The sequence below is a fragment of the Rhodnius prolixus genome, unplaced genomic scaffold, assembly GCF_049639745.1.
Source record: "Rhodnius prolixus isolate KJV_2025 unplaced genomic scaffold, Rpr scaffold_10, whole genome shotgun sequence".
Taxonomy (NCBI): Eukaryota; Metazoa; Arthropoda; class Insecta; order Hemiptera; family Reduviidae; genus Rhodnius; species Rhodnius prolixus.
Window position 1 is genome coordinate 18,454,715 of NW_027411615.1, and position 20,740 is coordinate 18,475,454.

Genomic DNA, 20,740 nt, shown 5'->3' on the forward strand with positions numbered 1-20,740 from the left:
TATACATTTTTATTATCAAGTAACTTTGACATTTTTAGAATACTGCTGCTCCTTTTGGCTTAATAAAAATAATACTAGATGGCTTTAAAGAAGAATCAGTTTTTATAAACTACGTCTTTGTATTGGTCTAGCTGAGAAAACCAACTAGGCTTCTGTTAGCTGCTTCTAATAATTTTGTACACTCATGAATGGAGCTTGTGTAAACCTGCTCATTAACCTCAATTAATGATACATAATTAAATTATTTGATTGATCTATTGTTGATCCTGTAAATTCAATGAATTTGATAGCAAGAGAACGTATGTATTGCTAACAACGATCAATAAGGAATAGAAATAATATCACCATTTATAACGACTTAAAATATACTTAATTATTACTAACATTTTAATCCAGAAATGGCACGTGAGTAGGAACCTACGTCTACCCATCTTCAGATTGCTTTAAAAAAGAATTTGCTAGAAAAATTATCTAATTAAAAGTTATTGATCACTAGAAAGCATTTTAGAAAACAAAGCTCAGAAATGTGGAAAAGAAATTGAGTAAAATAGTTTCCTTCAATCTTAAATTACTTGCACCTCATTTAATGCTCCTTTACAATATATGTTACACAAATAGCTCAACATTATATTGAAATGGTAAGGCTTACTAAAGGTTAAAGGGTAACCTAATCAACCCTCTTTCACATTGACATTATCTCTATTAAATCAGCGATATTATCCATTAGCGGACCTAACGACATTTTTAATTATAGTTCTTCAAAATCAGAAGATAACAGAGTTATATTGTTCACAAATCTGAAGAATGATGTGATTGAAGACCCGAAGTGGACATAATAGGCCCTGAGGACACCACACAACCCTTCCAAAAGGTAGAGAACATCGAGTCTTATTAACGCAGAAATATCTTTTAAAGAAATAAGACATAAGAACGAGGTAATAGGTGATACGAAGAATTTATTTGAACTTCCACAGCTGGATTCCGTTCTGTAATGTCTAGAAAGTATAATGCCAAATTGTATCCCCCGATTTTGTTATCATTAGATTTTTTGGATTGCCACCATATGATTCAAATTTAAAGGCGTATTCACGTCAAAATAATCCATGAAAATAGGTAGTTTGAAATTTAAATAATAAATGATACGTACAATGTCAATTGTTCATATTGACTTGTCAAATTTCTGTTCGTTGGATCGGCAGGGCGTTCGTCCGTCTAACAAGATGAATGTATTAAATGGTTATGACTAAATGGTACCAGGGGAGGAATATTGTACGTCTGGAATCAGTGAAAGCTGCCTTAGCTCTCCCACATGTTCCCAATAAATTGAGACTAATAAATTTTTTATTTGTAATAAAAACAGTGTAACATCTGTTATAACGGCGCTAGCTGAATTGTTTGTTAATAGAGCAGATTCAGTTATTTATTACTTAGATGAATACTTTTGACCAAACAAATATTTTAATTATTGATTTTTTTTTTATGTGAGAATATTTTAGAACTGTCAGTTCTCAAGCCCATTTTTTTTGTTTTGTAATTTATGTGAAACATGTTAATACAGGGTGGGGCAGAAGGTATGAACCGGTTTTAAAGAGATGTAAAACAAAAACAATTCAACTTACAGAAATTATGTTTACGAGGGTCGTTTGAAAAGTCCGTGCAAAGTCAGAGAGATAGCACCACTGGCGCGTATCGAGGTTATGTTTAGTTAGTAGCACCTCTTGGAAGAACACACACCAAGTTTCAGCCAGATCGGTCTATTTCTTTGTGTTTGGCATTCGTTTGAATCGAGGAAGTCGAGTGATTTTCAAAAAATGGACGAAAAAGAATTTCGTGTGTTGATTAAACACTACTTTATGAAAGGCAAAACGCCTCAGGAGACTAAAGAGAAGCTTGATAAACATTATGGTGACTCTGCACCTTCGATTAGAACAGTTTATAAGTGGTTTGAAAATTTTCGGAGTGGCCATATGGGCACAAGTGACGCTGAACGTTCTGGACGCCCTTGAGGTTACTACTCCAGAAATCATTGATAAAATCCATGATATGGTGATGGATGACAGAAGAGTGAAGGTGCGTGAGATTGCTAGTGCTGTGGGCATCTCGAATGAACGTGTACATAATATTTTGCATCAACATTTGGACATGACAAAGCTATCCGCAAGATGGGTGCCACGATTGCTCGCCCTTGACCAAAAACGAATTGTGTGAAGTGTTGCAAGGACGGTTTGCAGCTGTTCCAGAAGAATGCGCAGGAATTTAAGCGTCGTTTCGTCACTGTGGATGAAACATGGATACATCACTACACTCCTGAGACCAAAGAACAATCTAAACAATGAGTTACCAAGGGGGAATCTGCGCCAAAAAAGGCGAAGACCGTTCCTTCGGCCGGAAAGATTATGGCGACTGTCTTTCGGGATTCACAAGGAATAATCCTCATCGACTATCTGGAAGAGGGTAAAACTATTACAGGTGCATATTATTCATCGTTATTGGACCGTTTGAAAACCGAGCTGCAAGAAAAACGCCCACGATTGGCCCACAAAAAAGTCCTTTTCCATCACGACAACGCACCAGCTCACACCTCAGCAGTTGTGGTCGCAAAATTAATGGAAATAGGGTTCCAACTCGTTTCACATCCCCCCTATTCTCCAGACTTGGCTCCCTCGGACTACTATTTGTTCCCCAATATGAAGAAATGGCTGGCGGGAAAAAGATTTTATTCAAACGAGGAGGTGATTGCAGAAACGAATGGCTATTTTTCAGACTTGGACAAATCCTATTATTCGGAAGGGATCAACAAACTAGAGCAGCGTTGGACGAAGTGTATAAGCCTAAAAGGAGACAATGTTGAAAAATAAAAAAGGTTTACCCCAAAAAATTAAATAGTTTTATTTTTGCACGGACTTTTCAAACGACCCTCGTATATTGTTTAATTCAGTACAGAATCTAGTTTTTTACATTAAGTTTGAAGGATAATATCACGTAGGTGGCGGCCATCAGCCGCGATGCACTCTTGAAGGCGAATTCTGAAGTTTTCAACCGCTCTTCTGCACATTTCGATGGGCTAATGAAAACCCAAGGGAAATTCACCAGAGGCCACTTCACTCCCCTAAAGTGACTGTATGGTGTGCGGTATCCCAATTTGGGATTATTGGTCCTTACTTTTTCGAGGATAATGGGCGAACCGCCACTGTCACCGCTGAGCGCTATGTGACAATGTTGGAAGAGTTTTTTTGAAACTGAGCTGGAAGAATTGAGTGAAGCAATTAATCTGGGAGACATCTGGTTCCAACAGGACGGAGCTACATCCCACACTGCTAGGATTTCAATGGCGAGATTGAGGCAAGTGTTCCCCCTGCGCCTCGTCTCTTTGAATGGCCTGCGCGCTCACCAGATTTGAGCATTTGTGATTTTTTTCTTTGGGAGTACATAAAGGAAAAAGTTTTTAAACATCGTCCACATACCCAGGAAGAACTTAAGGACAGAATCAGAGAGGAAGTTACGACAATACCCATCGAAATGTGCAGAAGAGCGGTTGAAAACTTCAGAATTCGCCTTCAAGAGTGCATCGCGGCTGACGGCCGCCACCTACGTGATATCATCTTTCAAACTTAATGTAAAAAACTAGATTCTGTACTGAATTAAACAATATAAACATAATTTCTGTAAGTTGAATTGTTTTTGTTTTACATCCCTTTAAAACCGGTTCATACCTTCTGCCCCACCCTTGTATTTTGTTATTATTTATTTAAAGAAATGTAGTAGAGGATTACTAAAACTAATTTACACAATTCCTCATATTTAGTACATACGCGGGTCGTTTGAAAAGTCCGTGCAAAAATAAAAACTACTTAATTTTTTGGGGTAAACCTTTTTTATTTTTCAACATAGTCTCCTTTTAGGCTTATACACTTCGTCCAACGCTGTTCTAGTTTGTTGATCCCTTCCGAATAATAGGATTTGTCCAAGTCTGAAAAATAGCCATTCGTTTCTGCAATCACCTCCTCGTTTGAATAAAATCTTTTTCCCGCCAGCAATTTCTTCATATTGGGGAACAAATAGTAGTCCGAGGGAGCCAAGTCTGGAGAATAGGGGGGATGTGAAACGAGTTGGAACCCTATTTCCATTAATTTTGCGACCACAACTGCTGAGGTGTGAGCTGGTGCGTTGTCGTGATGGAAAAGGACTTTTTTGTGGGCCAATCGTGGGCGTTTTTCTTGCAGCTCGGATTTCAAACGGTCCAATAACGATGAATAATATGCACCTGTAATAGTTTTACCTTTTTCCAGATAGTCAATGAGGGTTATTCCTTGCGAATCCCAAAAGACAGTCGCCATAATCTTTCCGGCCGAAGGAACGTTCTTCGCCTTTTTTGGCGCAGATTCCCCCTTGGTAACCCATTGTTTAGATTGTTCTTTGGTCTCAGGAGTGTAGTGATGTATCCATGTTTCATCCACAGTGACGAAACGGCGCTTAAAGTCCGGCGGATTCTTCTGGAACAGCTGCAAACCGTCCTTGCAACACTTCACACGATTTCGTTTTTGGTCAAGCGTGAGCAATCGCGGCACCCATCTTGCGGATAGCTTTGTCATGTCCAAATGTTGATGCAAAATATTATGTACCCGTTCATTCGAGATGCCCACAGCACTAGCAATCTCACGCACTTTCACTCTTCTGTCATCCATCACCTATCATGGATTTTATCAATGATTTCTGGAGTAGTAACTTCAACAGGGCGTCCAGAACGTTCAGCGTCACTTGTACCCATATGGCCACTCCGAAAATTTTGAAACCACTTATAAACTGTTCTAATCGAAGGTGCAGAGTCACCATAATGTTTATCAAGCTTCTCTTTAGTCTCCTGAGGCGTTTTGCCTTTCATAAAGTAGTGTTTAATCAACACACGAAATTCTTTTTCGTCCATTTTTTGAAAATCACTCGACTTCCTCGATTCAAACGAATGCCAAACACAAAGAAATAGACCGATCTGGCTGAAACTTGGTGTGTGTTCTTCCAAGAGATGCTACTAACTAAACATAACCTCGATACGCGCCAGTAGTGCTATCTCTCTGACTTTGCACGGACTTTTCAAACTATATGATGCCAACCAGGACAAATTAATTTTATGTATCGCATTTATTTATAGGTCAGTTTGTTTGTGCCTGAAAAAAGCGTAACGTTCAAAAACACCCAACTTTGACAATTTGTTTTTCTCTCTTTCTATAAATGATAAAATTCCTAAATTTTCTTTATAATAAAGGCCAAATCCTCCTTTATAACTGTAATTTTTGTTTTGCAACAACCCAGATGTATTTGATTTCCAGGAAAAAGTTGCTGAAAATGAGCAAAAACAACATTTTCAAAAATTGTTCTTGTTCTTGCTGTTACCTTTTTGGTAAACAACGTAGCGCCTAAACGCGTGAACCATTTTTTTCATGAATGAGATATCATTCGATTTTTGGAATTTCACGTAGATTTTGCATTTAGATCTCGACGCTGCGCATCTTTTAGAATGGTAGTTCGCCCCCCAAGAAAGAAGTAAAGCACCCTTGTAAAACTATATTAATAACTCTGTAAATCTTTATCTTCATATTTTAATAAAATTTGGCAGGAAGATGAAGTGCCATTAGAATTATTGCAATCTTACCGTATACACCTTTTGCTTTCTCTTTACCCATTTAGGGAGAAGTACTGTAAACACAATTTAATTTTTATAACATTTCTTAAGTGGAAGTACCTAATAGGAAACAAGAGGAAGTAGAGAACAAAAAGGAAAATCTATCCAAAAGGTACAAAAATCTCCTTAACAAAAACTTACAGTTTAAAAAGTTAAGTATAAGGGTTGATAAAACAACAAAAGGTACACAAATCAGCAAGTACCCAACGTTTCATTAATACTTCATTGATATTATTTAAGTAATTTTACTACATTAAATTTCCATCAATATTGTTTACATTTGTTCAGTAAAGTGTAGCATCCATTTACTTGATTGACTTAGAAAGGAGGTATTAAATTATTCAAGCACAGGTTTTTAAAAAATGCTAATTAAAAAATTAATTATTGAGTCTTTAATTATTTAAAAAAATAAAATAAATGCAAATAACTAACATACATTACTGATTATTATTATTTTTTTATCTGATTTTCAGTTTGGATTCCCTAGACTGTGACAAAACGTTTAATAAAGATTTCCGGTTTATAATCGCAGTCTGATTAAACTTTTTCTATCTTTCTGTTTCCGCTGACAGTTTCTTTTTTTTGGAGGAAAAAAAAATGCATTAAATGCAGAAATGCATTAAAATTATTTCTTTTTTCCTAAATATATTTTGCTTGGCTTAGACCAATTTGAAGGTTTAGTTCTGTAGGCAGATCTTGTTCGCCCTGCATCTAGTCCCTACTACGTACCATCATATTAAGACGTACATATTAAGACCAATTTCCAAGCAAAAAATGAGTTTAGCCTTAATTAACTAGCATCGTCCTTCGCCAAGGTTCCTGATCGGTATTTGGAAGTAAAGCCTTGCCGAAATAATCAATCCAGTTTATTACTAAAATCATTTTCTTACTGAGCGACTTCAAAATACGAGGTGTGGGTATTAAATAACGAGACTATTGCTGTAAAACATTTTATTTTAAATTTATTCATATTTAGTTATTATCACCTTCAATATACACCCTTCCCCTATCCCTACAACGCTCCATACGAATTTACCATTGTTCGAAACAGTGCTGGAAATATTTTTCTGTCAGCTCCTGCATGACGCGTGCCGCTTTTTCTTTCACAGCTTCAACGGACTGAAATCGTGTTCCTTTTAATGCAGATTTGACTTTGGGGAACAGATAAAAGTCACATGGGGCCAGATCAGGCGAATAGGCGGTTGGCCTAAGACTGGTGATGTACGAGTACTTGGCTAGAAACGTCTTGACAGACAATGCAGTGTGAGCCGGCGCGTTGTCTTGATGGAGAACCCATGACTAGTTCTTCCACAAATCGGGTCGTTTTTTCCTTACTCTTTCACTGAGTTGAGCAAGCACCTCACGGTAGTAATGTTGATTAATTATAATCGATATTTTCATCCGTTTTGGACGTGGAAGGGTCATCATCTCCGACGTCTTCTCGGCCATCTTGGAAACGCTTGAACCACTCAAAAACTCGCGCAAGTGATTAACATTCATCACTATAAACTTCTTTTAATAAAAGATAAGTTTCAGTTAGCGGTTTTATCTAGTTTTGATGTGAAATTTCACGACAATTCGTTGCTCTACTACATGTGTAGTATCATGTTTTCGGCAAAATGAAACTAATACCTCTTACACAAACGACGGTTCCGGTCAGACAGATTTCTCTACAAACACGTGAGACGCTGCAATCGAAAGGCTTTACGCTGCACAGCTGTCGGTCGTTAAGATTTGGTGCATGCATAGTTTTTCTGAAGCAGCATCGTCTCGTTATCCTCTTACTTCAGCGAAAATTACGCGCAATCACAGTACCCATATCACAATTCCCATCACTCCATTTCAGCAGTAAGAGAAAGAAAAAAGTTTATTTAAGTATTATTTAGTTTTTTTCCATCACTAAGCGTAATTCTCACTTCTGAAGCCTCATTCTAGCTTCCACATTGAGGTGCTAAAAGTTATATTTTAGAAGTATATAAATTTAAAATTTTATTCCATAACTTCCTGGACAAATAATTAGAATAAATTTATTAAATGAGATGTAGAGTTTATGGTGGAATGATTCAATATTCCATCTGCCTTCCATCTTGAGTTACGCACCCTTCAGCTGAATTATAAATGTAAATTACGTTTTAAAGAACTTTCTTGTACTTTTTTAATATTCTTATTATTAATTGGGATCTGGCTAATTTTGTTTTAAAAATTTTTTTTTAAAAAGTGGTTGATAAATTAATAATAAGATTAAGATTTTCTGAATTATTTTCTAAAAAACTTTCAAAACTTAATTTAATTTCTTTGTTTAATTTTTATTTATATTATCCTTTTAATGAAATTTACACCTGTACCTACAGGTACAATAGGTAAATGCGATGAATGTATGTCAATAGTGTGGCATACGTGAATGACGGTCATCCATTGATGGCCGCCGTTAGTCACCCAGTTGGTCACGGGGCCAACGGCGCCTCAGCCGTCTTCGAGGATTGGAGGGTAGCGTAGTTGTAGACAGGTTTGCAGCTAAAGGGTTGGGATGCAGTGAGAGTTTTTGGTGAAAATTTTTGTATCGAATTTTGGCAAGTTCGGAGATAAGTGGAATTTGGAGATCTGTATGTATAGTGTGGTTGCTTACATAGAATGGAGCGTCTAGTATGCGGCGGAGAATTTTGGATTGCAGTGTTTGTAGTCTATTGAGGTTGGATTTTTTAGCTGTACCGTAAAGTTCGAGTCCGTAAGTCCATATTGGTGTGAGAAGGGCTGTATAGAGTCGTCGTTTGTTCTGTAGTGAGAGTTTTGAGCGTTTGTCGAGTAGCCTGGCTAGAAGTTTGTATCGTTTGTTTAGTTCGGTACGTTTAAGTCTCGTATGGGGGTTCCAGGTAAGTCTCTTGTCTAGGTACATTCCAAGGTACCGCACATGGTCGGCTGGTGGGATAGGTGTGTGATGTAAGAAGACAGGTGGCGGAGTTTGACGTTTGAGTGTGAAGACTATGTATTTAGATTTAGTTGGGTTAATTTTTATACGCCAGTTTTCTAACCAAGGTTCTATTGAGTGATGGTGGGACTGTAGTGAGCGTACTGTGCAAGGATAGGGTCAGAGTGTGTGGAGAGAATGGCAGTGTCGTCAGCGAAGGTGTAAATAGAGGTATTAAGGTTAGAAGGTAAGTCGGCAGTGTAGATTGTGTAAAGAAGAGGAGCTAAGACACTTTGTTTAATTGAACTGAAATAGAATAACAAGTTAGTTGATTCAAAAAAAGTACACAAACTTTTGTGAATGATCACTTTTCCGTCTTTTTTAATCAGTCAAGTTCCGGCGTTTAATAAGTAAATTCTATCAAATCACTTCTGATCTGTTTTATCTGTTTTGAGTTTTGATATTTTTAGACTTTGAAATTTAAATTGTACTTTAAATTATCATGTTTTAGTATTTTGTTCATTCATATTTTTGATTTAATAGTCACACTGACTTTAGAAAGTCTAAATATAATAAAAGAGAAGTTGCCGTTAATACAATAGTTATTTATTTAACAAGTGTGGAAAGTAGTACTTTTCCTCACGCGAGGCAGGGTTTGCACGCACGAGCGAGCGAAGCGATGCGAGTGCAAGTGCAAATTGCCGAGTATGAGGAAAATACTTTACACTCGAGTTAAATATTATATTTTTTCTGCAACCATTTATTAACTAATAAAATTAAAAATTTCATTTTTACAGTCTACAAAAAGTAATTTATTTATTATAAACATTTATTGTTATATTACAATTATTTACATTACTTACGTATTTACATTACTTATTACATTTTCTGCTGTTTCTTTTATTGATGGAGGAGTGTTTTCTAAACAGGCATCACTAGAATCCATTTTAAATTTCTATAAGGTAACACTATAACCTTTTTAACTGTTATAATTAAAAATATCTAATTATTAAAACTGTCCGGTAGGACAGTTGTATAAGGATTGATCGTCAAAAAGTGCACGAAAAAGCGTAACGTTAAAAAACACCCAACTTTGACAATTTTTTTCTCTTTTTCTATAAAAGATAAAATTCCCAAATTTTCTTTAAAATATAGGGCAAACCCTCCTTTATAACTGTAATTTTTTTGCAACCCCCCAGACCTAATAGATTTTGAGAAAAAAGTTGCCGAAAATGAGCAAAAACGGCATTTTCAGAAATTGTTGTTGTTGTTGTTGTTGTTCTTCTTCTTCTTCTTGTTGTTGTTGTTACCTTTTTTGTAAACTACGTAGCGCCTAAACGCGAGAACCGATTTTCATGAATGAGGTGGCATTCGATTCGGAATTTTATGTAGATGTGCCTTTTGGGGGTCTCGACGCTGTACACCGAATTAGAGAGGAGTTAGCCCCATTTATGTAAGGCCCCCTTCAAAATTATTATTACTAATTACTCTGTAAATCTTAGCCCGATTTTGATAAAATTTGGTAGGATGATAGAGTTAGGGCTCCCCTACGTAACATTAAAGCGGCGATCTGCTCTTACACTAGTTAAGGGGAAGTATAGCAATCGTTTCAAATTATCGACAAGTGAACTGATTTTCATGAATGAAGTGTCATTCGAATCGAAATTTTGTACAGATTTGCACTTTAAAAGTCTCGTCGCTACGCCTCATATGGAGGGGAGTTTGCCCCACCCAAGTAAGGCCGTTTCTAAAACTATTATTACCAATATTTCTATAACGCTTTGTCCGATTTTGATAAAATTTATCACGAAGAAGTGATTAAAGCTCCTCTACATGGCTGTGAAGTGCCATCATGCTCTTACACCTACTAAGAGGAAGTACTGAAATCGTTAAAATTATCAATGGGTGAACCTATTTACATTTAAGAATTGTCGTTCGATTCAAAATCTTTGCCTCTTTGCCTTTTAGGGAGAAGTACTGTAATCGCCCGTTTATTTTTCTTACTCCTCTTAAAAGGAAGGTCTGAAATCGCAGTTTAAATTTGCTTTTTACGTACAAATACCTTCCTATTTTATATCCTTAACAAAAACTTACAGTTTAAAATGTTAAGTATAAGGGTTGATTAAACGCCAAAAGGTACACAAATCAGCGAGTACCCAACATTTCATTAATACTTCATTAATATTTAAGTAATTCTACTGCATTAATTTTCATTAATAAGTTATTTTTTAGAATTTATTAGATGTCACAGACCCTTATGCTGGCCATTTTCGTCTACAAAATATATGTTCAAGTAGCACTGTAGATTGACTGTAATATCTAGTTATTTATAATAATCAAACTATTAATTACAGGTTAAAAAGAAAAAAAAATGAGGCTAAAAAATTCAAAACTTTTTTTTATAAAAAACTTACATCAATGATTTTATTTTATTTATTTATTTATTTTTAAATAAAAATCGTCGGTTTAAGTTCATTCTTCGATTAAAGTAATTGTTATTTTATGTAGTAGTCAAACGTTTATAATAATAGGTAATAATTATCTGGCTTTATCGCAAATAATATAGTTTTCTTCAAATACATTCTCAATCTAGGTATTCATACCACAATGTTGTATATATGTAATATAAAGTAAATAAGATATGCATATTTTAGGACAGCTAATTATTCCAGGATTTTACTATAAGTAAAATTAGGGGGACTAAATTAAATTACAATTGAGAAATGAATAATTGTTGTTAAATAATCTACTTGTTATTATCTGTGTATTATTTGTGCTCACGAATAATTCGGTAAGACGAATTCAAGACAGTAGCCTACTCTAACTTTGTCTTTTTCTACTTTAACATGCATGTACGTATATATGTGATTTATCATAATTATAACTAAAAAATATTATAAATGAAGTGGCCAGCATAAGGGTCTGTGACATCTAATAAATTCTAAAAAATAACTTATTAATGAAAATTAATGCAGTAGAATTACTTAAATATTAATGAAGTATTAATGAAATGTTGGGTACTCGCTGATTTGTGTACCTTTTGGCGTTTAATCAACCCTTATACTTAACATTTTAAACTGTAAGTTTTTGTTAAGGAGATTTTTGTACCTTTTGGATAGATTTTCCTTTTTGTCTATTTTACAAAGTTACATATCTTCTTTACAGATTTTTTTAAAATTTGGAATAAGCAATTCTATCATTATAATCTGATAAGATGTTAAGTCGGAACCGTAACTACCACTGGAGAGATCTTTTTATAGAATGATTATAGTTGCGTTCCCCCAAACCATCCTCAATAACAATTTTTTTGAAAAAGCGTTTTGAATAACATAGGAAGGTATTTGTACGTAAATAGCAAAATTAAACTGCGATTTCAGTACTTCCTTTTAAGAGGAGTAAGAAAAATAAACTACGATTGCAGTACTTCTCCCTAAAAGGCAAAGAGGAAAGATTTTTTAATCGAACGACAATTCATTGATTTAAATCGGTTCACTCATTGATAATTTAAACGATTGCAGTACTTCCTCTTAGTAGGTGTAAGAGCAAGATGGCACTTGACAGCCACGTAGAGGAGCTTTAACCACTTATTCGGGCTGAATTTTATCAAAATCGGACTAAGCGTTATAGAAATATTGGTAATAATAGTTTTAGAAAGGGTCTTATTTGGGTGGGGCAAACTCCCCTCCTTATGAGGCACGGCGTCGAGACTTTTAATGTGCAAATCTGTACAAAATTTCGATTCGAATGACACTTCATTCATGAAAATCGGTTCACGTGTCGATAATTTGCAACGATTGCTATACTTCCCCTTAAAAAGTGTAAGAGCTGATCGTCGCTTTAATGTTACGTAGGGGAGCCCTAACCCTATCACCCTACCAAATTTTATCAAAATCGGGCCAAGATTTACAGAGTAATTAGTAATAATAATTTTGGAGGGGGCCATACATAAAGGGGGCTAACTCCTCTCCCATTCGATGTACAGCATCGAGACCCCCAAAAGGCACATCTACATAAAATTCCGAATCGAATGACACCTCATTCATGAAAATCGGTTCACGCGTTTAGGCGCTACGTTGTTTACAAAAAAAGGTAACAACAACAACAAGAACAACAACAAGAACAAGAACAAGAACATTTTTTGAAAAAGCCGTTTTTGCTCATTTTCGGCAACTTTTTTCTCGAAACCTATTAGATCTGGGTGGTTGCAAAAAAATTACAGTTATAAAGGAGGGTTTGGAGTAAGATTTAAAGAAAATTTGGGAATTTTATCTTTTATAGAAAAAGAGAAAAAAATTGTCAAAGTTAGGTGTTTTTCAACGTTACGCTTTTTCGTGCAGTTTTTGATGGTCAACCCTTATACAACTGTCCTACCGGACAGTTTTAATAAAAAGGCTTTCTCAAAAAAATTGTTATTGAGGATGGTTTGGGGACCGCAACTATAATCATTCTTTAAAAAGATCTCTCCAGTGGTAGTTACGGTTCCTACTTAACACCTTATCAGGTTATAATGTTAGAATTGCTTATTCCAAATTTAAAAAAAACAGTAAAGCAGATATGAAACTTAGCAAAATAGACAAAAATGAAAATCTATCCAAAAGGTACAAAAATCTCCTTAACAAAAACTTACAGTTTAAAAAGTTAAGTATAAGGGTTGATTAAACGCCAAAAGGTACACAAATCAGCAAGTACCCAACATTTCATTCAAGCTTAGTTGATATAATTTAAGTAATTTTGCTGCATTAACTTTTCCTTCACATTTTTTAGAATTTATTAGATGTCACAGAACCTTATGCTGGCCATTTTCATCTACAAAAAATTTGTTCAAGTAGCACTGTAGATTGACTGTAATATCTATTAATCTATAATAATCAAACTATTAATTACAGGTTAAAAAGAAAACGTTATAAAAGATAAAAAAAATTACGAGGCTACAAAATTTAAAAACTTTTTTAAAAAAATGCTTACACCAACATACATCAATGATTTCGATTATTTTATTTTTAATAAAAATCGTCTGTTTAAGTTCATTCTTCGATTAAAGTAATTGTTACTTTATGTAGTAGTCAAACGTTTATAATAATAGGTAATAATTATCTGGCTTTATAGAAAATAATATAGTTTTCTTCAATCACACTCTCAATGTAGCTGTTCTTCTCACAATGTTATATATATGTTATGTAATATAAAATAAATAAGTATTGCATACTTTTAGGACAGCTAATTATTCCAGTATTTTACTGTAAGTAAAATTAAATTACAATTGAGAAATGAATAATTGTTGAATAATCTACTTGTTATTAACTGTGTGTTATTTGTGCTCACGAATATTTCGGTTAGACGAATTCAAGTCTGAAATATTGTTTTAAATCCTCCGTGATTCAAATTTAAACAGTAGCCGACTCTAACTTTGTCTTTTTCTACTTTAACATGCATGTATAAGATGTGACAACTTCAGAATAAAGGGCATATTAAAGATAAATCAGAAGAATAATAATTATTTGGAATAGAGTTAAAATAAAGTACCTATTTAAAAACGAAGATATAATATACATTTTATCATAAGTATAACCAAATAATATTATGAACGAACTGGCCAGCATAAGGGTCTGTGACATCTAATAAATTCTAAAAAATGTGAAGGAAAAGTTAATGCAGCAAAATTACTTAAATTATATCAACTAAGCTTGAATGAAATGTTGGGTACTTGCTGATTTGTGTACCTTTTGGCGTTTAATCAACCCTTATACTTAACTTTTTAAACTGTAAGTTTTTGTTAAGGATTTATTAAAGTATTATTTTTATTTCTATATTCCTTTCAATTTTTATTTTATTTTTTAATATTCGTTTTTTGATTATTTAAATAAAATAAATTTAAATAAGCTTATTAGAGTTTTACAGAAAATATTTATGTTAATAACAAAACTTCTTATATCAAGGAAGCACAATAAAGTTTTTCCACTCACTTGTGCGGAAAGTGACACTAATGGGAATTTCCCCCCACTAGTGTGGAAGTTGGGCATTACACAGCTGATTAAAACTGTCCGGTAGGACAGTTGTATAAGGGTTGATCATCAAAAACTGCACGAAAAAGCGTTAGGTTTAAAAACACCCAACTTTGACAATTTTTTTCTCTTTTTCTATAAAAGATAAAATTCCCAAATTTTCTTTAAAATATAGGGCAAATCCTCCTTTATGACTGTAATTTTTTTGCAACAAGCTAGATTTGATAGATATTGAGAAAAAAGATGCTCAAAATGAGCAAAAACGGCATTTTCAAAAAATGTTCTTGTTCTTGTTCTTCTTGTTCTTCTTGTTGTTGTTGTTACCTTTTTTGTAAACAACGTAGCGCCTAAACGCGTGAACCGATTTTCATGAATGAGATGTCATTCGATTCGGAATTTTATGTAGATGTGCCTTTTGGGGGTCGCGACGCTGTACATGGAATGGGAGAGGAGTTAGCCCCTTTTATGTAAGGCCCCCTCCAAAATTATTATCATTAATTACTCTGTAAATCTTAGCCCGATTTTGATAAAATTTGGTAGGATGACAGGGTTTGGGCTCCCCTACCTAACATTAAAGCGACGATCTGCTTTTACACTTGTTAAGGGGAAGTATAGCAATCGTTTCAAATTATCGAAACGTAAACCGATTTTCGTGAATAAAGTGTCATTCGAATCGAAATTTTGTACAGATTTGCACTTTAAAAGTCTCGACGCTGTGCCTCATAAGGAGGGGAGTTTGCCCCACCCAAGTAAGGCCCTTTCTAAAACTATTATTACCAATATTTCTATAACGGTTAGTCCGATTTTGATAAAATTTAGTAAGAAGAAGTGGTTAAAGCTCCTCTACGTGGCTGTGAAGTGCCATCATGCTCTTACACCTACTAAGAGGAAGTATTGCAATCGTTAAAATTTTCAATGAGTGAACCGATTTTCATCAATGAATTGTAGTTCGATTCAAAATCTTTGCCTCTTTGCCTTTTAGGGAGAAGTACTGTAATCGCAGTTTATTTTTCTTACTCCTCTTAAAGGGAAGTACTGAAATCGCAGTTTAATTTTGCTATTTACGTACAAATTACCTTCCTATTTTATTCAAAACGCTTTCTCAAAAAAATTGTTATTGAGGATGGTTTGGGGACCGCAAATATAATCATTCTTTAAAAAGATCTGTCCAGTGGTAGTAACTCCGACTTAACACCTTTTCAGGTTATAATGATAAAATTAAATTTATTATTCCCAATTTTAATAAAATCTGAAAAGCAGATATGTAACTTTGCAAAACATACAAAAAAGAAAATCTATCCAAAAGGTACAAAAATCTCTTTAACAAAAACTTACAGTTTAAAATGTTAAGTATAAGGGTTGATTAAACGCCAAAAGGTACACAAATCAGCTAGTACCCAACATTTCATTGATATTATTTTAAGTAATTTTACTACATTAATTTTCATTAATATTTTTTTGAATTTATTAGATGTTTCACAGACCCTTATGCTGGCCAGTTCATTCATTTTCTTTTTCTTTTCTTTTATGATTTAAGTCGCGTCAACATCAAGGTTATTGGCGCCCGGAGCTTTTTTCAGTGCACTGCCGGCCTCCGGACAGTGTTCTCTCGTTACAGACAACTCTGTCCATCACCCGGACAGTGAGCGTTAAGAAGCTCTTAGAAAGAGAAAATCTAAGGGACAGCAGCTGGATTCGAACCCGGAACCTCCACGTGGGAATCCAATATGCTAACCGCATAGCTAATCCCTTCCCTTTGTTCATTCATAATATTTTATTTTTTTGTTATAATTATGATAAAATGTATATTATATTTTCGTAATTAAATAGGTACTTTATTTTAGCTTTATTCCAAATTATTCTTCGGATTTATCTTTATTATGCTCTTTATTCTGAATAGTCACATATATCGTATGTATGTACATGCACGTTAAAGTAAAAAAAGACAAAGGCAGAGTCGGCTACTATTTAAATTTGAATCACGGATTTAAAACAATATTTCAGTCTAGAATTCGTCTTTCCGAAGTATTTGTGAGCACAAATAACGCGTAGGTAATATCAAGTAAATTATTCAACAATAATTATTCATTTCTCAATTGTAATTTAATGTAGTCCCTCTAATTTTACTTATAGTAAAATACTGGAATAATTATGTTAGCTGTCATAAAAATATGCATATCTTATTTATCTTATTACAGTCATTCTAAGTTAAATGGTGTTCTACTTGAACAAATATTTTGTAGATTAAAATGGCCAGCATAAGGGTCTGTGAAACATCTAATAAATTCAAAAAAATATTAATGAAAATTAATGTAGTAAAATTACTTAAAATAATATCAATGAAATGTTGGGTACTAGCTGATTTGTGTACCTTTTGGCGTTTAATCAACCCTTATACTTAACATTTTAAACTGTAAGTTTTTGTTAAAGAGATTTTTAATTGAGTAATGAGAACTTCCCTACATGGTTGCAGAAAAAATATTTTACAAACGGTTGAAGATCATTTCAAATGTGAAGGAAATCTGTGTTTATTAAATTCGGCCTTTAATATTTAATTTCGCTACATAAAATAAATGAAACCGTTCATTGTACACACTTTATGGTGTATTATCTTTTCTGTTTTTAAAAACTTTCAACTACTTATTTAACCACACAACGCAGCGTTCAAATTGTAATTGTATCAATTAATATAGAAAACCAATTAACTTGGATTCTTTGCGTTTCGTCCTCAGAATTCATTTATCGGAGGCCTTTCTCTTGCCGTCGTAAAAAAAAAAATTTGGCTGGTAATGTAATAAAAAAAAAAAAACTGAATATAAAGACAAATCGTTTTCTTTAGAAATGAAAAAACAAGAATAAATAGCAGCTGTTAGCGTAAAATTTCAACGGAAGCAGGTGCACTTTGCGAGAAACAAATTGTAAGCAACTTTACTACAAGATGAGCAAGCAATTATGGCTCAAGTTATTTGTCAAACTGAAACAACAGAGGAAAATAATTTGCAATAGATGATTTGAGGAATCATTAGCTAAGGAAGTAATTTTTTTTTTTTTTTGCTAATTTTTATTAGCGAAATTATTTTTTCTAGTCAAATAAAACTCTTCCTATAGTTGTCTATACGGGCTTAAACTCCGAAGTATTCTGAATCCTTTGCTGTAAAAATCACATCAAATCCTTCAATTTCATTTGGAAAAGTAACAGCCAAACTTCGTTTTTATAGATCTTCAAACATCTAACGTTAAATTTAACATCACCTAAATAAACACAAAATTTATTGTGCAAATGGAAGAAAAATGAAACTATACGGTTCGAAGCTTCAAGGCGATGTACTTTTTTTTTCAATAGAATTACCGTTAATGTGTATACCTACAACAACAAAATATGAGTTTAACGATTTTTCTGTCACTCCAATTACGCTTAATTTAAATAGTCATTTCTATGTAACATATTAAAATACATCACCCACATAAATATTACTCGTAGATGGGGCAAATTCCCCTCCTAAAGTACGTACAGCGCCATGAACTACGACCATAAGGCACATCTAAAAAATAAAAAAAAAATCGCGAATCGAATTTCGCTTAATTCCTGAAAATGGGTTCAAACGTCTTAATTTAAAACGATTAAAATATTTCCTCTTAGTAGCTGTAAGAGCAGGATGGCCGTTTGTTATGATGTTGGGATGCTCAAACTTCCTTCATCCTGTCAAATTTGATCAAAATCTAGCTAAGATTTTCAAGAGAGTTGTTAGTTAGGTTTCTGAGAATTATTGGTTATTAGAGAGTTATTAAGAGAAGACCTTATATACATGAGGCTAACTTCTCTGTCGTACAGCATCGAGACCCCCCAAAAGGTATATCTGTGTAAAGTTCTGAATCGAACGACACTTCATTCATGAAAATTGGTTGACTAAAAAGGTAAGAAGAAGAACAGCAACTTTTCTGAAAATGATGTTTATTCTAATTTTTGGAAACGTTTTATTCAAAATTTATAAGAACTGTATAGTTACCAAAAATTATACTAATAAACCAGGACACGCGCTATATTTACGGAAAATTTGGGAATTTTATCTTTTATAGAAAAAGAGTTTTCTCTTTTTAAAATTGTTAAAGTTGAGTGTTTTTCAACGTTACGCTTGTTCGTGCAGTTTTTGACGATTATATAGCTGTCCTAACTCCGAATAGGTTTTAATGAGTATCGGAATAATAGTCTTATGATCGTAGGGGATGGCTTTCTCCAACTTTTCGGCAAAAAAATTGGAGAAAACGAAGAGAGATTTAAACTGAAAATCTGTAGTAATATTCCAAAAGTCCACTCCGGCCAACAGGCCAGCTAAGAGTATCTGCCAATGCCTGAACGCTTGAGAAGCTCTTATCCAAGCTGGATGGAAGAAATTCACTCACACAAGATCAAAGCAAAAAAAAAGAAAAGATTTTTCTTTCGTACCAAGCAGAACTGCAATGATCATAGCAGGTTTATATGGCAACTGAGTCAACAGCTCTGGTCAGCAGATATACTATCACTCTTAGAACACAATGGTACAAAGGCACCAGGTATCTTGCCTCGAATTTACGACAAGAAAAGGAAGTATTGCAATTGAGTCAAATTATCGACCTTAGGATATCGACGGAAACACCCCAAAACTTGATTTTTGCGTGCTTATTTGTGGGCTTCAACATGAAAACTGGCCAATAACAAAACATCCCCAGAACTTATACACTTTTTTCAGTTACCATCTCCATGTGATAAATAAATAATGCTATTTATTTTCAGACGGCTTTTTCAATAAACTATGTATAAAATATGTCCATATTTTTATCTATAAATTTCTCAAATTAACTAACATTAAATAAAAACCAAGTACCACAATTCAATCTCAGCCTTGCAGTAGTTGCTTCTAACCACCCAGCTACCCGTAATGTCTTCACTTCCACTAAATACCACCTAAAAGTATTTGTTTAAACATTTTCCCGGGAAGATTTATACAATTTTAATATTATTAAATTCCAAAATTGATTAATATCGCTTAATTGGAAGATCTGCATAATTTGTTTTTGCTTTTGAACGGAGTCTTCTGGACTGTGATATTATACGTCTATCTAAAGATATGTTAGAAATTCATTTCTTAATCATTTTAAGAAGACTTATAGGAATCCAAAAAATTGCCGTGTGATCAACATAACATTGTAAATCAACTAAGATATACTATATTATACTAATTACAAAGTTGGGAGCAAATTTCCAAAAAATTAAGAGTCTTATTCAAAAAATAAGAGTTTACACCAAAATTTTTCCTTTTTGAAACATTCTTATTATTAATTGTGTGGCGAATGCTACAGACAAATTTTGGTAATCTGTAACAAACTTAAATTCTCAGTTATGATGAAGATGCTTTTATAAATTTCCTTTTTCAGCTATAAAAAGAAAACCAAAGAAATGAAACCTTTTTTTTTCAGTAAATATAGTGAAATTATTTAAAATATTTACAAAATTCTTGAAGACCAACATCTTTTGAAATGAAGTAATAAAAGTTTACCTTGCGATCCAATATAAGCAATGCTAAATTCAATGTAGAACAGAAAAGCGGCTGAATGAAGTCGATAAAACATGTCTTTCCTTTAGGTTTTAATAAATTATGTAAATACTATTTAGATAAGGAAGTAAAACTAATGAATCAAAAAATAACACGCCACGTGTCGACGAGTATAAACTACCAAGTAGCAGACTAGTGCAGCCTGTATGTACACAGTTAGGCAACCAGCAACCCACTGAAGTCGTTTGGGCTAAGCTACCTCTGCTTGCCAGTGTTTAAATTAGCGAGCGAACAGCACTGCCAACATAAGCATTGGGCAAAGCTGGCTCTTATATCATTATTATTGCCATAAAGTATGCTTATCAACCATCACAATATAAATATATAATTTTTTAATTCGTTTTATACTAACTGTTTGCTGATAGAATAAAATTTATTACTTTAAATACGTATTAAATGTTAGTTTAATGTAAAATAGACCGCAATAGATTACCCTAGGGTAAATTACTGCGACTTGGCAGATTTTAGAAATTATATTTAACTCCGACCCAAATTTAAAAAGAAGACTATTTACTTCTTCGAAAGTTTTTAGTTTAAATTGGCAAAAGTTCCGTAATACTCCTTC

General features: G+C 33.8%; 1 protein-coding gene across 1 annotated transcript in view; it reads right to left on the reverse strand.

The window, feature by feature from the left end:
- The window catches only part of LOC141457336 (lachesin-like), an 83,106-nt gene extending 62,760 nt beyond the window's left edge, over positions 1 to 20,346 (reverse strand). Inside the window, exon 1 of the mRNA XM_074134180.1 lies at positions 20,119 to 20,346. Within this exon, the coding sequence (XP_073990281.1) occupies positions 20,119 to 20,191 (73 nt within the window). The 5' untranslated portion in view covers positions 20,192 to 20,346. The remainder of the gene's footprint in view (positions 1 to 20,118) is intronic.
- Between the last annotated feature and the right edge of the window lie 394 nt (positions 20,347 to 20,740).